The 22,747-nt window shown below is 32.1% G+C and overlaps 1 protein-coding gene across 4 annotated transcripts in view; it reads left to right on the forward strand.

Moving 5' to 3' along the window:
- The window catches only part of LOC143226431 (very long chain fatty acid elongase 4-like), a 57,968-nt gene that overhangs the window by 21,095 nt on the left and 14,126 nt on the right, over positions 1-22,747 (forward strand). For 3 of the 4 annotated variants that reach the window (XM_076457378.1, XM_076457377.1, XM_076457379.1), the window contains 5 exons: positions 1,359-1,546; positions 8,676-8,756; positions 12,220-12,391; positions 17,252-17,379; positions 21,061-21,213. In XM_076457378.1, coding sequence (XP_076313493.1) covers positions 1,359-1,546; positions 8,676-8,756; positions 12,220-12,391; positions 17,252-17,379; positions 21,061-21,213 — 722 coding nt within the window. Of the gene's footprint in view, positions 1-1,358; positions 1,547-8,675; positions 8,757-12,219; positions 12,392-17,251; positions 17,380-21,060; positions 21,214-21,402; positions 21,465-22,747 lie in introns of all 4 variants that reach the window. The other variant, XR_013014616.1, reaches the window with a different exon arrangement.

Raw genomic sequence — 22,747 nt, forward strand, 5'->3', positions numbered from 1 at the left:
CGTTTTTGATTAGTTCATTTAAAAGTTAAAGTAACATAATGAGCCATAGCATAATGGGATAGTAATACTATTGAAGGAAGTAAAGTTAAATTATCTTATAATGGATTTATTAAAAAACTGGAGGAGCAGGTTGGTTCAGAGTGTGAATCAAACCCTTAATCTTTCTTTCTTAACTACTACTTTCTGCAGAAGCTCACCTTGCACTTTGGGTGAGACAGTACTAGCCAAGGTGTAGATGGTGAATGCTGTTGACTAACTGCCTTAATTCTAGTCTATAATTTGAAAATAGGAATGCTCTTGTGAAGCTAGCTCTCTGTGTATATTATGTAAAATCCTTAAACACACAAAATATTTAACAAAAAAAAATTATAGTTAAACTGCAGGCTGTTTGCAGTCAGCTGCTTTGGATAATAATGAAAAAAGGATTTTAAGAATTACTTTAATTAGAAGACAGATGCATGAAATATTAAAATTTAATTCTTTATAATGCAGAATTTTTTAAAGAATTTTAAGAATTAGTTTGATTAGAAGACAAGTTGTATGTAATGTAACTTAATTCTTTATAATCCAAAATCAATAATTATTGAAGAAAAGAACTTTACCATTTAATATAATGATTGTTATTAAAAGATTCTAAAAATGGTCTTGGTGGCTCAGCAGTAAACTTGAAAGCTTGTAACACTAAATTTCAGGACTTAGTCCTTGTAGTGGACACAGCACATATAGCTTATTGTGTAGATTTGTGCTTACAAAAAAAACCTGAACAAATAATCACTAAAATTAGAAGTAAAAATTATACTTAGCAACATTTAAAACAGTGTTTCATTAATATCTTAATGATGTCTTTCAAAAATATTAGAAAATGATAAAATTTGCCAGTGCATTGTTGTAAGATAAATATTTTGTTACTTTGGTTAAATATTACTGTATTATCAAATATTTGTTTATTTTAAATATCACATCTTTCCTGGGTGATTGGTGCTGATAAAGATTATTAGTGGTAGATAAAACTAAACCTTTATAGAACAAAATTAATTATCAATATCCATTACTCAACTTACTTTCCATGCTGTTCAATAAAACATTTGTCTCATTAGTTTTGTGGGGTTTCGGTAACATGAAACAATAGTGATTATTTCTACTCTTAAAATTCAACTGTTTATTTTAAGCACTGTAGAAAATTTTAAAACAATATGTATTTATTAACTTGTCCATTTTGAAGCATTAAAGCATCTTTTCATTAGTTGATAGTAAGAATCATATATTTTGTACTAGGTTGGTAATTTAGTGTACTTCCTACTACTGTCATTATAAAAGTTAAACTAACAGTCTTCATCCCTCCTTCCTATTAACTACAGACCCTCGTGTTGGTGATTGGCCTTTCATGAGTTCCCCTCTTCCAACTATTGCCCTTATCTTATTGTACCTTTCTTGTGTGTGGTTGGGCCCTCAATTGATGGTCAGTCGAAGACCTTTTCAGCTCAAATGGATATTGGTATTCTACAATCTTGCTGTTATGCTGCTTAATCTTTATATAGGTTGTGAGGTAAGCTAGAAATGCTGATTTTAGTTCTTATTATTATTGTTCTTGAAGATATATTTTTTGTATGTGAAAATTGTTGCTTTGCAGTTACTGTTTAACCAACTAACCAACTTCTGCATGTGCATCATATTTTCTGTTATTACACTCTTCTTATCCTTGTAAAGCTATGTTATGTTTACATGTATATATGTGTGTAAGACATGCAGTCTAAATAAAGTAACATGTGGTTTAAAAACTTATTAAGGATTTATTTGTATTCCAAATTGTTAAAAACATATTTCATTAACTTTAAATTTAACTTCAAAGTAAGGAAGTTAGTTTGATTTAAGATTACATATTTTGAAATTATATTTATCGTGGTTGCACGTTACTTGTATCCATGGGTAGAGTTTACTGATTTAGTATTATAGGCTTTCTAAATGTTCAAAGTGAAGAAAAAAAGGATATTTTTTGGAAAATGTTTTTAAAATTTTACATTATTAATCTATGAATGAGATCACTTGTTAAGTGCAACTTCAGCAGTTGTTTCTTCTTCTTAGAACTTGAAGTATCTTGATTAATTAACCAGTTGTCTGCTAGAGCTTGTTGCTTTAATAAGTTGGTTGGAAAAGTACCAATTTCAGAGTACGAGAATAAGTTGGACATCCTGGGCTCAAATCTGAGTCAGCATAGTCAATTATTTACTTAAATTTTAAATTGTTACAAAAGGTTTGCTGAAAATAAATAGAACTTATTATTCCTATTTGATAATTGTAATTCATATGCATTAGGGCATCCAGAAATAAATGTTGTTTTTGAACTATGAAGTTTGGAAAAGTATAAACCAGTGTTGTAAAACAAGCTTTAATCAGAGTAAACACCATTTGATTCAACACATTTTTACCAAGATGTAACAATGCTGTTTATGCTCCTGCTATAGAAATCAGAGTTTCTATGGTCAGTAAACTTCCTGAAAGCTTCTTCTACAGCTGCCTGGTTTTGAAAGCGTTTATTGTTCAAAAAGTTGTCAAAGTGCTTGAAAAGATGATAATCTGTAGGGGAAAGATCTGGGGAATAAGGTGGATGAGGCAGGACCCAAATTTCCAATTCATTTAATTTTGGAGTGTCATCCTTGATATGTGGGGATGAGCATTTAGCATTTTCATAAAGAAGAATAGGGCTCCTTCAATTGACCAAAGCTGGTTGTTTCTTGTGCAACTTTTGATGCATTTCAGCCAATTCTTGACAGTTTTTGTCTGCTGTGATTATTTTCCCTGGATTCAAAAAGTAGTAGTGAATGCCAGCTGCAGTTCACCATTCAGTCACTATGACCTTTCTTTGGTGAAACTTGGACTTTGGGACTGTTTTGCAATTGAGCCATTGTGCAGATCATTTCTGATTGCCAACCACCTGAGTGCAATTGGAAAGACAAAGTTGGATAAGTGGGTTCTGCATGAGCTGACTGAAGATCAACAAAATCGATACAAGACCTGCTCTATGCTGCTATTGCAGAACCAAAATTATCCATTTCTTGAATGGATAGTGACATGCGATGAAAATTGGATACTGCATGACAATGCTTGATTTGTTTGTGCCTAGCTTTTCTGCAAGCTCACGTACTGTTGTGCGAGGGTGTGTCTCAACTGCTTTCCTTAATGTGTTTTCATCTAAAGATGGCTTCTTTCCACAACCTTCATGGTCTTCAAGATTTTCATCTCCATGTCAAAACCTTTGGAACCAACACTGAACTGTACGTTCAGTAATAGATCCATGGCAGAATGTCTGGTCGATGTTTCATGTAGGTTTGGTAGCTTTTCATCCAAGATTGAAGTCATAGAGGAAAATCAGGCGAAAGTCCTTTTGTCCATGGTGCCCTTGGGGGTTGTGAAACTTGCGCTGAATAGAGTTAAAACAGCAGACAACTTAGACATCTCATAAGCAATAAACATTGGATTAAACCAACCAACGATAAGTTACTCAGTATTCAGCTTCTAAATGTCATTGTGAAAATTCCAACAGTTATTTCTGGATAATCTAATAGGTGATATGAATGTGCAACACAGTGGCTCAGTAGTAGGTCCACACAGGGTTGTGACTATAAAATTTGTGCTTTGATATTCATATTGAGCAGAGCACAGATAGCCTGTTATGTAGCTTTATGCTGCACAACAACCAAATATAAACATAAACCTGGTAAAAGTGACAAACCAGAGCAGTCTGTGTTCTTCATAGCAAGTATTAGCTGAATATTCTGGTTATTATCATAATAGAAATGCTACATTCAAAGACACTTTTTTTTTTTTTCAAGTTAACAACCACTTTTAGCTATCATATACTATCACATATGAGTTAGGTAATATGTGTGGTTTACATATGAGGAAACAGTAGAATACCAAAGATATCATGCTGGGCATGTAAGTATAACTAGTTTACTGTAAAACTGATACACTGGAAAATGAAATTATGGGTTTAGACAAGTTTATTTTATTCTTTCTGTTATTCCCCCCCAGTGGCACAACAGTGTGTCTGCAGACTTATGCTGTTAGAATTCAGGTTTCTATACTCGTGGTGGGCAGATAACAGATAGCCCTTTGTGTAGTTTTGTGCTTAACAACTTGCAACAACTTTGTTATCATTATTGTTTGTATATAGGAACTGGCAATACTAGTTTAGCAGAATTAACAAGTCATTATATACTTTAAAAGAGAATGCAGTTTCAAAGTTTCCAACAATTATATCAAAGTGTAATTATTTTAACTTACAGGAAATGAGAAGTGCCTGAATATGGGGGAAACAGTTATAGATAACAGTAACATATGTAAATAAAAGATTAAGGTTTGTTTAGTTATGTATAAATCATTCCCGATTTGAGTTTGTTTCACATTCATTGAAGTTTAATTGAAGACAACATGTACAAAAAATATTCCTGTTCCATAAATGTAGATATGCATCAGTATATTAATTTGTAGATCTTCAGTTAGATAATTAATTATATAAATAAATAATTATTAGACAATTCTTCTCTTGCTTATTCCTTCTACATTTTCACACATTCTCGAAACACTTAACTCATGAAAGAATTCCAACCATTAAGCATGTTTCACCAGTATTCAGCTGTAGAGTAGAATTTCTAGTGGTTTGTGAATGTTGTTGGAGTCTCTTAATGGCCTTACTGTAAATTATGTTTTTTTGATAGAATATTTTCAAATTGCTTTTTTGTTGGCTTTTTTTGCATTAATGATATACTTTTTTCTTTATGTTTTGCAACTCTCTTTTTTCTTTGGGTCATGATAAATGATTAACTTTTACAGAGGGAAACTGTATCTATTCTGTATTATTTGTCTCTATTTAAATGTAACACTTTTTTTCTAATCATAATTTACTTTTTTGCTTGATGCCTGGTACCTCTTCAGGAAGATGGTTGAGCTTTCTTCTACTGATGTGCTGGAGATGGCATTCTTTCAACACTTGATGTTAAGTTTCAGTTTTGTTTACTCTTCTTGTGTCATTTAGATATAGCAAATGTTATAATTAGCTGAGGTTATGTTAAAGATCTCACGTTTTGCATCTCTGCTTTATCTTCCTTATCTTTATTGGCTGATGTTTTTTGCAGCAGGTCTTTTCTGCTCAAATTTTTTCAATGTTCCTTTTTGATTTTGATGAGCTCTTTTCAATTTTTCATTGTCTCTCTTCTTTGTAAGCTGATGGATGTCATCTTGCTCATTATTTGGAATTTGTTGACGTATATATTTTACAGCTAAAATTCAGTGGTTTAAATGATTATTTTTTCATTTCAGTTTTTTAACCTTCTGAGTCTGGAATGCTGGTCTACTTTTTTGGTAGTTTCAGTTGTTAGAAGAAGGGAAATGTTTTGTTAGCCATTGACACAGCTATCATGTATTACTTGTATGTTCAAGCATGTACATTGTTTTCACAATTGTTTGAAGATGTATAATATGTATTTAATGTATGAACATAAAATGTAAAGAAATACAAAAAGTAATGTCTTCCCATTTCTTCATTCAAATTTTATTTTAATATAATGCTGGTTATTACCCACCCCCCAACAGGGCTTCACATGTTTGCATCCACATGTATTTGATGCTGGCTACACCATAGCTAGCGATATCTAATGGGTTAACCCTTCAACTTACTCAGTATGTGAAAGGTATTGCATATGGCCCCAACCCAAGGGGGGGAAAAAAAAGATAACCACAGAAAAACATGGGCTCAGTGATTAGTTTTCCCACAATACTAAGTTTAGATCACCACAGATCTGACATATTTGTTCTTAATTAAAAGGTATACATCAGGCTATATATGCTCTGGCTGTTACACGTATCAAAATCAAATTTTTAGTACTGTAATTCTTTTTAAAAATTAATTCATAATTTATCGTTTTTAGGCTAGTATGGAATAATAAAAAATAGAAATAATCAAAGATCTAATTGTGATTTGTTGTTGCTTTCATGTATTGGAACATTCAATGATTAAGCTGAACAAAGATAAACTAATCAAAAGTAATAATGACAATCATAATGGCAATACTGGATAGTTGTAAAATTGAAAATGGTAATAATCAGAACAGCAGTTACATTTACAACATCAGTCAGTTTAATTGTAATTTCAGTTACTCAGTTATTTTGTGTGACATTAATCAGTACTCATAGTTAATTCATTGACTGAGTTTATTGCCCAGCTCTAGTGGCTAGGTTTGGGATGTGCTGTGAAGTGAACAAAATTTATCCATCTAATACACAAGAGGAACAGACAGTCCCATGTAAGAACTAAAATATCCAGTCATGAGTTTAATTTCTGATTTTAAGGGAATAGTGAAGTAATTTATTGTATTAGTCAAGTATCAAGTATCTCAGGGTTCTGTGTTATTCAAGAAGCTGTGTGTTCATTTCTCTCTGTGTAATATGAGAGTTTTAATTCCCTTACCTTGTGTGATGAAGGAATGTAATGATTGGTATGATTTGAAAAAGTTGCCTTTCATCAATGAGGCTAATTTCACCATGAATAGTTACTGGACAAAATGAAAATTGTTAATACATCTTAGTATTAATAAAGGTGTAGAATTTCTATTTACTGTTATTATGGTTTCTTTTTTATTATTATTATTTTACTTACATAAAAACAAATTTCATGGAGCATAGGATTTAATACATTTTATTTCTTTTATGTCTTAGGTGTGTGAAATAAATCACACATGTAGCTAATTAACAACTGATCAGTTTGAAATAAGACAAATATATGCCATTCTGCTAATTGGTGTTAATTCTTCTATAGGCTCCACAATTTCTGTTGAGCTTCTATAAAAGAATTGTATGCTATTCAGTATTAGTTTTGAAAGAATATGTGTAGGCTATGCCTTGTGAAATGTTCAAAGTAGACTGTCACAGACAAGAAATCTAACTAGGTTTTCAGAGTAGACTATTTCTCTTTATATATATACATATACATACACACACACACTGCTGGCCAAAATATTAAGGCTGATGAACATAAAGAAAAAATATGCATTTTGCATTGTTAGACTCAACGACTTGTTTGAGTAGAGTTTCAAAAGAAGAAAAGGGAAAATAAAAATAAACTTTTTTAGCATTTAATAGGGAAAATGTGAACATTATGAAATTAGCCTAAATACTAGCTGGTCAAAAGTTTAAGACCATATCAAAAAGAAGTCCTAAACAGAGTAAACAATGCCCACAAAAGGTCTCAGTAGTGAGTTCCACGGCCATCATTGTGAATAACGTGTAGGCATTTGCAGAAGGCTGGCTGGTATGTTATTCCAAGTGGTGAAGATGGCTTCACAAAAATCATGCACTGTTTGGAATTGATGTCCATTTCTATAGATTACCCTTGCCATCCGCCCCCAAACATTTTCAATGGGGTTCATTTCAGGCGAACACGCTGGATGGTCCAAAAGAATTACGTTTTTTGCTATGAAAAAGTCCTTTATCCTGCAAGCATTGTGGATTGCAGCGTTGTCCTGCTGAAAGATCCAGTCATTTACACACAATTAAGGGCCTTCAGTCAATAAGGATGCTCTCTTCAACATGCCAATGTAGCCAGCTGCTGTTTGACGACTCTGTATAACCTGAAGCTCCATTGTTCCATGGAAGGAAAAAGCACCCCAGATCATGATGGAACCTCCTCCATTGTGTCGTGTAGAAAATGTCTCCAGTGGGATATCCTTATCGTGCCAGTAATGTTGGAAGCTAGCTGGACCATCCAGGTTAAATTTTTTTCTCATCAGAGAACAAAACCTTTGCCCACTTTTCTACGTCACATGTTTGGTGTTTCTCAGCCAAATTTAACTGAGCTGTTTCATGGTGTGGAAGAAGGCGTGGCCTTTGAAGACGTTTAAGGTTTTTAAAGCCGTTCTCTTGTAGATGCCATTTCATTGTTCTTGAGCTGTATTCTGCATCTGCAAGAGCCTTAATCTGATTCGATGATTGGCTGCTGTCTTGCCAGATAATCTGTCGAATCCTCCTGCTCAACGCCGGCGAAATTTTCTTGGACTGACCACTTAAAATTCTCGTTCCGTATCCCTCAGGGTCTTTTAAGAAATTTGCAACAGCAGTTTTATTACGCCCAATCTCACCAACGATGGCACGTTGAAAGAGACCTTGCTTTTGCAGCTCGACAATTCTGCCACGTTCAAACTCTGTCAACGTTTTAGCCTTTGCCATGTTTTTACCCAATGTAACACAGGAGATGTCAGTGGGAGATGTTGACAATGCTAATGCTTGAACACAAATGACTAAATTTCGTTATGTGTTAACCGATTAATGTTTTGTTTCAGTATGGTCGTAAACTTTTGACCAGCTAGTATTTAGGCTAATTTCATAGTATTCACATTTTCCCTATTAAATGCTAAAAAGTTTATTTTTATTTTCCCTTTTCTTATTTTCATCTGTTGAAGCTCTACTCAAATAAGTGGTTGAGTCTAGCAATGCAAAATGCATATTTTTTCTTTATGTTCATTGGCCTTAAGATTTTGGCCAGCAGTGTGTATGTATATATACTTTCAGATTTCCACTGTAAAATGTAATTCCTACAGTCAGAATTAGTTGGCATATACTATACATTACTTTTTCATCAGTTTTCTATCTTTGTATATTTAAACCTTTTTTGTATATTACAGCTTTTATACTGTGCCCTGTATCAAAAATACAGTTGGTTGTGTCAGCTTGTGGATACTTCTCTCAATACTCATGAAGTGCGAGTGAGTGTTGGTTTTTTTCCAAGTTTTTTAGTAAAAATTTTATACTTGTTTGAAAGTGAGTAATATTTGTATAGTAAAATTATATTTATAACTGACTGTAGTTATCTTGTCTTTTCAGTGATTTTAATTCTTAAGTAATGTATAGAATTTTTTTGAATGAATAAGTGTAATGTGAAGAAACTAAAGTAAATGGTGTTATATATTTAAAAATTACAGAACAACAGTCTTTAGCAGTTGGAAGTTTTTGAATGATATTTTTTAATTCAAGTGAAAAGCTATTTATAAGAAAAATCATAATTAACAAAGGAACCAACTGTAGAGGTATTTAAAAGTCACAGCCTTTTAAAAGCTTGAAAACCATAGGATATTTGTGTAGGTCTGATACGATATCTTACTTCTGCTCACAAAATACCCTATTCTAACTTGTGCTGCAGAGAGCACAAGTTGGAATATAGAGAATATGCACAGTTTACACTTGCCACTAGCCTTGATACTCCAATTTTCATCATATTTACATGTGGTGTTGCTGCATTGTATCATGTAACTAACTTTGTAACAACCTTCTGCAAGTAAAAGTGTGACACATCCTTTTAACACAGTTGACTCCCTCTATACTGTGGAGTACTTTCATCATTTCTAGATTTGGCATTCTGCATCTTTGTCAGATTATTTAGTGTTTTTCCTGTCCTTATATTAGAATCCATACTGATCAATTTTTAACCCAATTAAATTCACATGCCAGTATGCCTCATCCTCCATGTTCATCTTCTCCTATGCTTTGCATTCTTGGACCTTGGAGTCTTAGATTTAGGCATGAGGATCTGATCCAGAAACTACATTGTTATTTCCCCCATCCCTTTTTTTTTATGTCTTTGGCTTACACTTGCTACTGTCCTCCACCATCTTTTTTCTATCAACCTCCTTTCTGATGCTCTCCACTATGTCTGAGAGGGGTTTGCAGCAAATACTCCTATATTTCTCTTTTCCTTATTAGCATGTTTATCTTCCTCAGACTTATCTTTTTACACATGGCTCCTTTGTTGTTGGGATCTTCTTGGCAGGGACTCTCACCACACCTATGTCTCCCTGCTTTCTATTTACGAGATGTCTATTTTTGCACCAGTCTGTATTTGGAGATTTTCGTGATGCGTTCGGGTCAAGGGTGAAGTGTGCTTATCAATATCCATCTCATATCTTTATAGTTTCTCCATCTCTCTCAGTTTTCTCCTACTTCAATTCCCATGTTTCAGCCTCTTGTTTCCTCCCTATTACCAGTGTCCTGTTGCATTGTTAACTATCCCATAGTCATCTGGAGTGGCTGGGGCACTGTTGGATAGGTTCGTTTATCTGTGGCATCCACTCTCCATAGGTCCCTGCATTCTCCAAGTTCTATCAGAAGGACTTCCCTTCATTTCCCCAACCCTTCCATTATCTAATTTTCCCATCTCATTCCCTCCCACACAGGATCTCATTTCACACAAGCATCTCTCAAGAGTAGTTTGAGATCTTTTACACAAGAATACTATTGAACAGGTACATCACTCTTCTCTGGGATTCTGTTACCAGCTATCTGTGGTTCCAAAAAAGGCTAGGAATTGGCATCCTGTGATCAGCATATCCAACATCAACCTTCCTTGGTTCACCATAGAATTTTTCTTCACACTTAAATGGGTGTTCACTCTTGGTCTTCAGATGATGAAGGTTGACATTTTGGATACATGCCTTTATATCCTTCTCTCTCTAGGCATTACCTTTTATTCACTGAGGTTGAGTTTTCCAATAACATGTTCAACTCTTTGGTGTGGAGTTGGTGCCTTAAATATTCTATTGTGCAGTTAGAGCTTTTGCTTGCTTGCTTCACAACCAAGCTGTTGTCACTCATATTCATTCCTTCCATAGGAAGACTGCATGTGTGAGATGGCTATTGAATCTGGAAAAGTCCTATGTTGATCGCTTACAGTATCTAATGCATTTTGGAGTGTTTATCAACACCTTTCCCTTTAGGGCCCAGCCTTTTCCTTCTCATTTGAGATTGGTGTAATTCATGGTTTCCAAAGAGAAATCATCTCCTTCAGTCATCCACTATTGTTGAGAATAACACATCTACCTTCTTCTTCAGAACCATTTTTAATTTTATAGACTTCTGCCAGGTACCTGGTGTCACCTTCCTCCATGGTATACGTACCAAAAATCTTCATTGATCCAGAATAATGGAAAATGCTCATACCATCTGAGATGGCATGTTCTACAAAGGCTGTTTGAGGTATATTGTTATATGTATAGTTACAAAATTATTTGATTCGTACCATACCTATTCTATGAAATATCATAGAAAAAGCCAGCATTAAGGATGTATTCTGCCCATTTTTTGACTTGCACTTACTGACTTGTAAAAAGACCTTTCTGGTTGGAGGTCTGGTGGAGATCCAGGCACTTCTCTGGGTCTCCATGATGTGAATACTCCTACCCTTTTTCTTTGTGTAGGGCACAGGAGAACTTTGTCACTTGCTACTTTCTGTCTGCTCTAACAGTGAATCTTCATCCATTAAACATAGCACAATGTGGTGAGAAGTGGGGTGGTGGTCACACTATCAGTGTAGTGTGGGTCACCCTTCAAGACCATATTGCATGACTAATGTGCCCTCCTCCTGCAGCTAGAATTTGTCCCATAGAGTCTGTTCAGTTGAGTCATGGTGACCACATACTTAACCATACTAAGTTACTAAAATGCCCTTTACTTGCAGATGAATCTATCTTGTAGAATCGAGGTGAGCACATAAGGTATAGTTTAAATGCACTTCAACCACACTACACACATCAGATCATCAACCAATTGTGTGCAAGTGATTGGACAGTTATGTTCTCCTACCTATCTCTGTAACACATGGGTCTCATTTGTCTCCCTCCCCCTGTAATCTGGGTGAAAAGTATACCCTGGTTGAGACTTCCCTTTGGCATTTTTGGAAGGGAGCTCTTCTATGTACAATTTTTACTGGCTCCTCTACCAATTTGGAGTGGGATTCTAGTTTTTTTATTTGTGTAGGTAAGTTATCTTTGAAATTAAGATTTTTCTAATCCAAAAATTACTGATGAACACACCTCCTCACACAGTATCACTTGACCTACCAATTTCTGGTGCACATGAAGTCATCACAAGTAAAAGTGCATTGGCTTTCATTGCATGACAATATCCTAATTAAGCAGTGGAACTTATATTAAAATGCATGAAAGTAAGATGGGAATTGCTTCAAGGCTAGTGGCATGCACATTGATTGGTAATTATGAAATAGTTAATTGCAGACAAGTTATTTATATTTAATGTGAAATATTAATAAATTTTCACTGCATGTATTTTTTAGTTTCTGTATATAGAAAAGCAATGTCAAACCAAGTAGTACAGATTTTCTGTCCTTGTAAAATCACATAAATGCTTTTGATACCTTATTTTACTTTTTGCTTCTAGATTGCCAAAGCCCTCTGGTGGTACTACTTTTCCAAATGTATTGAATTCTTGGACACAATATTTTTCATTTTACGTAAAAAGAACAGACAGCTGACATTCCTTCATGTTTATCACCATTCAACGATGTTTGGACTTTGGTGGATTGGAGTTAAATGGGTACCAGGAGGATCAGGTTTGTGTGAGCTGTACATAACTAAAGTGTTTTATCAGTTTTCTTTGGTTTTGAAATACTAAGATTTGTGTTAGTTGTTGTTAAGAAGATAAAGATTTTCAGGCTGTTGTAAGAAACTTTAAAATTGCTGAAGTTAAAGGTAGATCAATCTTTTTAATATGAATTTAAAAAAAATACCAGTAATAAAACTTTAAGCAACAACAGTTAATGTTTAAAAACTTTTTGAAATTTCTATTTTCATCCTCTGTCTTTTGATATTGCCCTCAATAAATCACATCTTATACCTACTCATATCAAGTAAGGTTCACTTAATTCGATAATACCAAAATCCTTTCCTTGTTGAGTGTGTTGTCATGCTGTCAACAAATGTGACTCAAATTCAAAATGTCCTTCATGTATTGATTCATATTTTATTGTTGAAAATCAGGTTGTTAACTCTTATGCAAATATTTTCAAGGATATTGGAACTTCTTTAACTTCCTTGGAGGCCTTATTAAAACATTCTGCCTTTATTATGCAGATAGATTCTTTGCTGGCATCATTAGCTGTTATTGATCAATGTGTTTGGACTGTTAATGTTGACTTCTCCATTGGTATTTTTAGTGGATTTCAACTTGTATAGCATCTGCTATTTTTTCATGATTTTGTTCATGTCTGTTCATGTTGATGTTTGTAGAGCAGGATTTTTCTGCTCGCCCTATACTCTTTAACAGGTTCAGCTAATCTCATTTCTCTTTGTTATATTCTATGTTGAATCTTTGGTACTAGTTTATCATGTTGGACAATTCAGTTATGGACCTCCTAATCTCTTTCAAAGTCTCCTGATAATTGTGTTGTTGGTGATGCTTTTAGAAGCTAGCAACATTTTAATAAATTAATTAAACCTTATGTCTATTTCTCATATTACTTATTTGACCTATTATCATGTTGTACCTATGCCAATCCATATGATTTGTCTTGTTTTGAAGGTATTTTTTCACAAATGTTATTTCTTACCTATTTTTATTCTTTTGATTATATATGAGTTAATTTATTAATTTAAAAGAAAATATTAAAAGAATACACCTAAATATAAATTTTAGTGTCTCATGTGGTATGTTGAATGTAGCAGTGTTTAAAATTACATCTCTGTGATGTCAAAATACAAAGTCTGTAGTTCTGTACAAATTAGGAACTCAAATTACCAGTATCAACAAGCTTGAATAAAAAATAAGAACTTCACAGCTTTATATTTCTCGGAGATATGGGTTATGTAATAAATCAGATACAGTGGCCCTATTCACATCATTTCTATTTCCTGAAATGGTCCCTTATATACATTTACTTCAATATATGACATGTGAATAACTAATTTACAACTTTGAATGTCCCTCTAGTGGTTTTTCCAGACATTTTAATCTGTGAGAAGGTCACTGAATTCTTTCAAACCAAGATTTTAAGAAAGTAGGTTGTGTCTTTAGTCTGCTTGAAGTGTCATTTTTTAAACCTAAAATACAGCTCAGTTATTAAGCTTGATAAATTATAGTGGAATTTCCTGCTATCAATAAAGTATCTTTTTTTGTTATTTTATACATGTATAAAACTTTAAAAATTTTGCTTGATATCCTCCATGTGTGAAATTTTGAAAGGCTTAGCAATCTATGTCCAGCAGAAACTGAGTTTAGAGGTTGTGGCTAGAAGAGATAGTTGTTTGCTGTACTTGTTTATTTATTGTTCTGTCTTTTAAGAAGAAAAAACTTTAATTTACTTTTAAATTGTAATAATCTATATATATATATAATGTATAATAATTGAAATGTGACTGTATATTACAAAATACTAGTCTACTAAAACACAGCCAGGACAAGGAAAACTAGAGATCAGTTTTATATTATTGGGTACATGACATGAGTGCATGCACACTGCATCATTGCAAGCTATCTAATGACTAGAACGTTAGTATACTAAAAAATAATTAAACTATATGTAAATGTATAAAGTTGTCAGGCTTAAACTAGTATTTTTGTGTTATAATATGTAGTCTTTCTGGCATGAAAAAAGCGTAATTTATATTTATTTCCTAATTTTTTTTATGTTTGTTACAAGGTTGTCAATTGACAGACCCTAAATAGATAGGGTATAGAAAATAAAATATAAAGCCTTACTAAAAACAAACATTTGAACTGTATTTGGAAGTTTTAGAGATTACACAAATAATATGCGATATTCTTGGGATGACGAATAATTTTTTAATCATGACATGAAACCATTTTGCACTTGAACTAGTAATGAAAAAGATTCAATATATTGACAAACAAATCTTTATTTAAAATGTTTCATTCAAGAATTGTTTTGTGTGTACAAAAAACTTGTAATATTTACTAAAAGTCTACCAAATTTTTTAAAGATACATGCACTGTATCAAAAATTATAGTGCAAATACTTAACATGTGGAAATGTGTAGACAAACTTGTGTACATTATACTGAGTCCATTGAGAAAAGGTTAAGATTCTCATTATTTTTTTGCTTCTGGGTATTGTCTATTTTCAAGATGACCAAAGAGCAATGTTGTCCTTCTGTCTTACTGTCATTATTGACTGAGAAGTAAATATCCACTACATCTAATCAGGCAGAAAATGATGACCTTGCATGAGCCACATAGGCTATAAATTGTATTTATGTATTATCCTGTCTGACTACAAATATTTCACAAAAACTACCATTTGGGTAGTTAAAGATGTAGCTGCCTTTTACACACAATACTTGTTTTCATCATTAAATGGAAAATTGCCTTATTTTTCTTCATAAACGACTTGAATTCAGTCAACCAACCAAGCTAGCTTTATCTTTGGGATATGTTATTCACAGTACAAGTTTTAGTCAATACCTATTCAGTGTCTGATGTATTTGAAATATTGTATGAATACTTTTTAAGAATTTTTTTACCCATCTCTTTTACTCAACAGTTCTTGGAGTTTGGGGTGTGCCTACTTCTTTCCTCTCTGTTTTGGGAGTGATGGATTCTTTATATGAGGCAATGTTCTTGAGCTCTGCTCTTATAAGACATCTCTAGTGATATCTTGCCTTCAAGTGGTCTCTTTCTTCATACCAATTGTGTCAAGAAATTTATTTTTCTCCTTCTACTCTTGATTACCTTTAAGTTTGTCTCAGTTGAGAATTTACTATTGTAAGTTCCTCATTTCTTCCACCTCATTCAGGTTTCTCACAGATGATTTTCTCAAGGGATTTAATAAGGTATTAGGGGATTGTTATTTTTAGAGTCTTTGGTATTCTTAGGAGTTACTTTTTCACATCAATCTTTTGGAACTTCAAGTAATTCAACATGGACATAAAGCATTCCTACTCTTGTTATAGTGTAAACACCTTTTATGAGCTGGCAAAGCGTGATAATAACTAATTACACCTGTCATAAAACATTAGTATTAAGTTATATTTTTGAACACAATATTCTTTATCTATTCCTAATAATAGTATTTTAACCACATATCCACTGCTGATGATGCATTTCACTCAAATTGTAGCCTTACAGCAGTTAACCATTTTATTCAACCTTCTTAGTTCCCAGTTCCAGATCTTATTTCTTTTATGGTATATGCTTTAAGGCAATCTTTAGAAACCATTTATTCTTCTTTGCCTTTTTACTTTGGTATTAGTCAAGATGAATGTGTTGATTTTTCAAGTTACTCTTATTGTTCCACTCTGTTGTGATTGATTGTTGTTTCTACTACTGTGTTTATCTCAAGGGATTCCATTCCATTACTTTTTTGGGAACATCCATGTTAGCTTCAGACATCCTCCCAACAACATTTGTCACTGCATCTTTACTACTGGCTTTTATGCAGTCCTTTGTTAGAGAAGCTGGCTTCTCCTCTCACTTAGATGCTGCTACATTCTTGCAAATGTTCATCTGTTACCATGCACTTTAGAAACTTTGTTTTATACTCTTCTCCAGTTTTTAACTTCAAAATTGATTGCCTTAATTTCATGCACTTATTCCATGACCATTTCTTGTCTTCCTCTTTTATCTTCTACAGAGGTATTATATCTTCAATCTTCAGCTGATGATACTCACAACTGTAATTTCTTATGGATTTTAAAAGTGTTTGTTTTGCCTTTAGTTCTTAATTATTTTTATAAAAACAATTTACTGTGCAATTCAGGTACTATTTTTCAAACTTAAATTTATGTAGTGGTGAAATTAATTTGAAATTCTTACTACTACTATAGTATTTTCCCTTCCCCACATTTTATATGAATCCACACTGCTAATTTGTGCAGACTGAAGTTTTAATATACATATTAATACTAACATCAACTACACTAATTGGAATAAAAAAAAGAATCCATATGAGTTTAGTTTGAAAACATTTTTTTTAGGTTGAAGTAGTTGGAGGTTGATAATTGGTCCTAAGGAGGTTACCATAATGGTCATAAACTCCATCATTCTAAATCACTCAAATGCATCCAACCTGATTGTTATATGGCATCGAATAGTATTGATAAAACCACTGTGATAAGATTAAATATAAAATTAATTTGACAAAATTATTTCTACTGGTGTGCTAAAATTCAAGTTATAGTTGGCAAATTTAAAGCTCTTGGAATTTCACTTGGGAGGTGAATTTTAACAGGAGTTGGAGAAATTAGGTTGTTGTATTGAACTTAATAAAAATAGTAATTTCTTTTTTCTGTTGCTAATAGAAAATGTTCATAGTTAGAACTTTTTTTCCTGAACAACTCTCACTGAATACTTGGTGACTCCTAGACTTCTCAATTTTTTGGGATATTTTCAAAAGCTTTAATTATTTTGTAGAGATAACCATGCACTAATCCTTATACTGCTGTATTTTATTTTTCAGCTGTCCCTGGTGCTATGGCAAACTGTTTTGTTCACGTCCTCATGTATTTTTACTATGCACTCTCTGCCTTTGGGCCTACATTAAAACCCTACTTGTGCTGGAAGAAGTACATCACAATCATTCAACTAGTAAGTAACACTGGTTTTATGTACTTAGTGACTAATATTACATTTTGTACTTTAAATATTCAAAGGTTACATGAAATACGTGCACATAGAAAAAACAAAAAGAGCATTACTGCATATATCTGTAATGATAAATTATACCTGTTGCAATTTTGATTGTTAACATTAAGTGTTTTGATCACTAAGAAAAATGATCTCTTTAAAATTCAGTTTTTTCAACTTTAAGGAAACTTAACTACTAACATAATCAGAACTCTGCACAGAAACTTCATACAAGATATTTCTATATAACAGTTTAAACAAATTGTAATACCATGGGTGTCATGTTGTTTAACAGCAATTGTATTTCTCACCATAAGGCTTAGAGCTATCTTCATAGACTTAAGTTGTATTTAGGTTAATGAAACTTCACATTTGTAAAAATATTTTTCATTATATAGAGCTGTAAGTTAAGTTAAGTTTGCTACATCATATTTTTAGTTTTAGCAGTTGGATCTTCTAGCCTTAATGTCGTTACTTCCAGACTGTATTTTTAATCGTGAAGGAAAATGAATTTTGATATCTTGTCACTAATTTTGTTTGCTTGTAATAGTTGAAAACTTTTACAAGAAGTAGCTGTTAATGTAAGAAAGAGACCCAGTTTATATCAACTGTGCTTTGAAGTAAATATTTTAAAATAGTATCTATTTTGTTGCATTACACAGAGTTTAAGATAAGACAGAATATTCATTAGAAACTAATGCATGTACCTTATTAGGCTACAGTATTATTCAATAAACAAAACTTTTGAATTTACTTTGCTAATTTTTTTTACTTGCATATTTACATACAGGTCTTTGAATTGGGAAGAGTGATGTATTCATAAACAATCCTGATGAACAGGCCACTGTTTATATATGTAAAATTATTAGAAATTTGTTAATTTGCAATAATTTATAACTTTTAAAATATGATATTTTAAGTTGCCATTAAAAGAAATTTAACATATTCTGATAGTGTTTTGCCCAACCTGTTTTAACTAAATTATATCATAAAGTTTAAGTTATTCAGTAAGTGTGTATATGTTGCTATATATGTGCACACACAGTATGCTAACCTGAGACCTAAAAGGTTTGTCATTATATTTTCAGTTATCATGTTATTCAGTTATTTTCAGTTATTCACAACTGTATATAATTTTCTTCCTCTGTGAGTAATGTAATGTTCATAGCCATTATGTTATCACTACAAAAGCCAGTTATTTGAATCCTAATTGTACTACTAATTTCACATGTTGATGGCAATCATCAGAGGCTTGCTGGTTACTTTACCACACTTATTTATACAATTTAACATCTAGCACAGTTGTGTTCTTCTTGAAAAACAAGAATACAGTACTGAATGCTTCTGAAAAACTGAATCAATATACATACTTTGTTTTACTATAATACACTGTATGTCTTGTGTAAACATTTGATAATAGCATCACTTCAACATGTCAGCCATTATTAGTCATGTTGCAATATTACAAATAAATTGGTGTTCTACTTCAGGTGGTACTGGGATTACTATAGAAGAGTATTAGTAGGGATTGTTTGTTTTTTTAACATGATAAAACAACATTTTAACAAATCAAAGTTACAACTTCTATGTATGTACTGTTGGGTAAGTTTGTTCAACATTTTCTTCTGACATGAGCAACGTATTTCAAAATAAATGTTATTGTATTGGGTTACTTTAGATAATAAATTGAATTTCTTGAGACTTGCATTTTCAAGTTGATTCAAATAGTAATAGTTTTTTTACAATGAAATCCAATCTGATAGAAATGTTATTTGGATTGATCCCATAGTTAAAGATATTCATTTTTTTTAACAAGTGATAATACATCTGGAAAGGAACAAAAGCAGAATATTCTCTATGAAAGACAAGTATAGAAAATGTTTTCAAATTTTGTTTGATTTACATGTTTTTGTTAATTTTATGAATACACCTCAGTATAAACTTAACAATTATGTTTTAAAACTTAATTGTTCACAATTGTTGAATATAGACTCTTTAGTGTAAGAGTTATTATTTAGTTTATTTAGTGATCTAATGTTACATGAGTATTTACTTTTCATAACAAGAGAGTTAAAAGTAATTACTTTACAGAAGGTAGTTATGACAAGTTTGGTTGCTTCACTTGGTAAGTGTCATACATTGTGTGTGTTTGGTTCAATTGTTGTAGTATTGTTGACACTTAAGTTATTTGATTCTTTGGTATTTTTCTTATTACCTTAAGTGAGTGTTGTTACATTATGGTGTCACTCGCATAGTTTATAGAACATCCGAGGCCTCAGTGAACATTATATAAATATATGTGACCATTTGAGGAAAATTTGGTTTAAGTTCAGTCAGAAAATGTAATGTTAGCCAATGTGATATTTTAAGGAGACAGTCATTTGAAGTTCAAGATACAACTGTGGTAACTCACAGAGCATAGAAAAGAAATTGTCAGTTGAACTGTAAAAATAATTTATTCATCCTGTGTGAACTTTTCACAAGAAAGAGAGTTATTTAGAGTTTTAAATATAACTGTGACATATATATATTTTATAGAATTTTTATACAGAAGTTTGACTTGTGTTGAACATATTATTTTAAAACAATTGGATTGGGTGCTGTCCATTTATTGTTTAAATTTATTGCCAACAAGTCACAGGCACTTACTGTAGAAGAATCCCAGCCCAAAATATTCAGAACAAAAATATAACCAGTGTTGTATCCTAGTAATTAATATTTGGTGCCATGTATATTTTGGTTCTAATTTCAAACATTACATATGAGTGTCCACACTTAAAAATGAGTGTGAACTATATGGAGTTTTGTCTGATCTCACTGTATTATAAATTCATAGCAAATTATTAAAGAAAGTTCAGAATTGTTTAGACATATTGATATTGGAATGGTCAACATATCAAGTTTAGAATATCTGCTTACAGTGAAAATAAATTTAAGTTTTGACTGATGAGCAAACTTGTATTCTATCTAATCCACAGCAATGTGCCTAATAGAGAAATTCTGTTGTATTGTGTCCTCTTTCTTTAGATACTAAAATTAATGGAACTAATGTGTTAAACTTGTAAAGACTGTATTTAATGTGTATATACATATATTTAAGTATAGTATTCACAAATATAATGCAGAGTTGACACAAAATAAAGTTTCAGAATAATTTATAGGTTGTGGTACAAAATACTCTACAGCTTTGCAAGGTGATATGTATGTAAATATATGTGCTGAATACATTTCTATAATTATAAAAGAACATGGGTGACACTGCAAGGTGACTTTGAAAAAGACTACATTTTAATACATCTTAAGAATAGTAGTATCAATGCAACTTGCATCAAATGTTCAATGTGCCCTCCATCTATGGTAAACAAGGTAAGGCTTGAGAGACAATAGCATGAAGCATGTCTTTAGTATGTAATGTTGAAAACCGTTTTTTTTTTTTTGTCAAGTGTTAACATTGGGTAGTTGTAACAGTTATGAGTGAACGATTGAGTTCTGGCGTCGAACTCACACTTCTAAGTGCCATTACTAATTACTTCATATAATAAATACAGTTTCAAAGTCACTTTACAGTGTCACTTAAGGTACCTTTTTCTTGATAAATTGTTTAAAAACGTTTTTTGCTGCAATGAAAATATTTTTTTACAGGCACAATTTACTGCTGCTATGTCTTTGGGTATTTATGCTATTGTTACGAACTGCCCTTTCACTCGCTGGATGGAATATGCTTTTGTTGCTTACACATTCTCATTCATTATCTTGTTTGGAGATTTTTACAGGAAAAATTACAAGAGAGCTCAGGTAATTCATACTGTTTTATTTTTAAAAAGTTTGAAACTATGGTCTTGGTATTCAGTGTTTTTAATATATAATCTGCATGTCAAAAACTGATTTAGATTATGTGAAACACCTCACTGTCTTATCTGTTTCCTCCTTTGATTTAAAGTTATGTTTTTTCTGATAATTTTGAATTTGTATTATTATTTTAAGACTGTTTTTCTACTCCTGTGGTTGAGAGTAGTCCCACATACATGATGCAGTAAAAGAGTAGGGTGAGTTTTTTTTTTTTACTCTGTTTGCTCTCTTTGTATATTTACATTTAAACATGGATCTTTGTTGCATTTGTTTGTCTTCCATTAAATATTAATCTCGACATTTTCTTGTCTTTTTAAAACCTTTTGTTCCGTTTTTAACATTTTCATTTCACTTTCTGTTTTTCACACTTAGTTGAAATAAGTTTGCATTATTATTATTATTATTATTGAAGTTTTATGGCTTTTTCATGAAACAAAATCATTAAGTTTATATGCAAAAACGGCTCGTTTGGGTTGAGAAAATATTTTACATAGAAGAGTGAACAACGTTTCGACCTTCTATGTAAAATATTTTCTCAACCCAAACGAGCCGTTTTTGCATATAAATTTCTCAACAAGTGGGTTTCTCGACATCACTGAAAATCATTAAGTGGCACTAAAAAATTGGAGCTCTAGCTATGTTTTTGTTTTTGGAACTTTATATTAAAATGTTTGACTAACTGTGTATGATCTTTATTACATCACTAATGAAACCACTGGTATTCTTACTCTCGCTGATTGTTTTTTATGTATATTCCTATGTAAGCAAAATTTGTTTTCATTCTAGACTCAAATAATTGTCTACTGTGTTTCAGTATAATAATAAATAGCTAACGAAGATTGTTTCATTGGATATTTTAGGTTTTTATTCCACCTCATATTGTATTTTAATTTGTTGTGTACTTAACTGGAGATCATATTATGATTAATCAGAATTAAAAATTGGCTTTTTTAAAATCTCTGCCCACAGAGATGTTTCAAGTATTTTCCAGTTAATCTTGTCTATTTCTGTTGTCATTCTCCTCCCATAATTCTTCATAATAAAATTGCACCATGATATTTTGCACTTAATCTTCTTGACAAAATATTGGTGAATGAAACCTAATGTTCTGGATACGCCACCAACCAATCAGGCTATATCATGCTGTATTATATGATAAACTACCATATTTTCTTTGTGTGTGCATTTAGAAAGATAAACTGTTCACCAAAAGTTTCAACACTTTTTAGATAAACACTTTTATAATGGATGTTCTGACCTTATTTTGTGTGCTAGTTACACATAGTCAATGCATGTATTCCACTCTTGTCTTTTTAGTTATTCTTCACGTATGATTATTTTCAAGTCTTGTATTCTCATCTTAATAACATTATACATTGAAAAAAAATGAATAAAACTTTGACACTGAATTAAACTTTGAATATTGAATGAAAACACTAATTTTCTCGTGTTTGTTTTCATACACAGTTATTATTAATGA

This window comes from Tachypleus tridentatus, chromosome 9 (genome assembly GCF_004210375.1).
Source record: "Tachypleus tridentatus isolate NWPU-2018 chromosome 9, ASM421037v1, whole genome shotgun sequence".
Taxonomy (NCBI): Eukaryota; Metazoa; Arthropoda; class Merostomata; order Xiphosura; family Limulidae; genus Tachypleus; species Tachypleus tridentatus.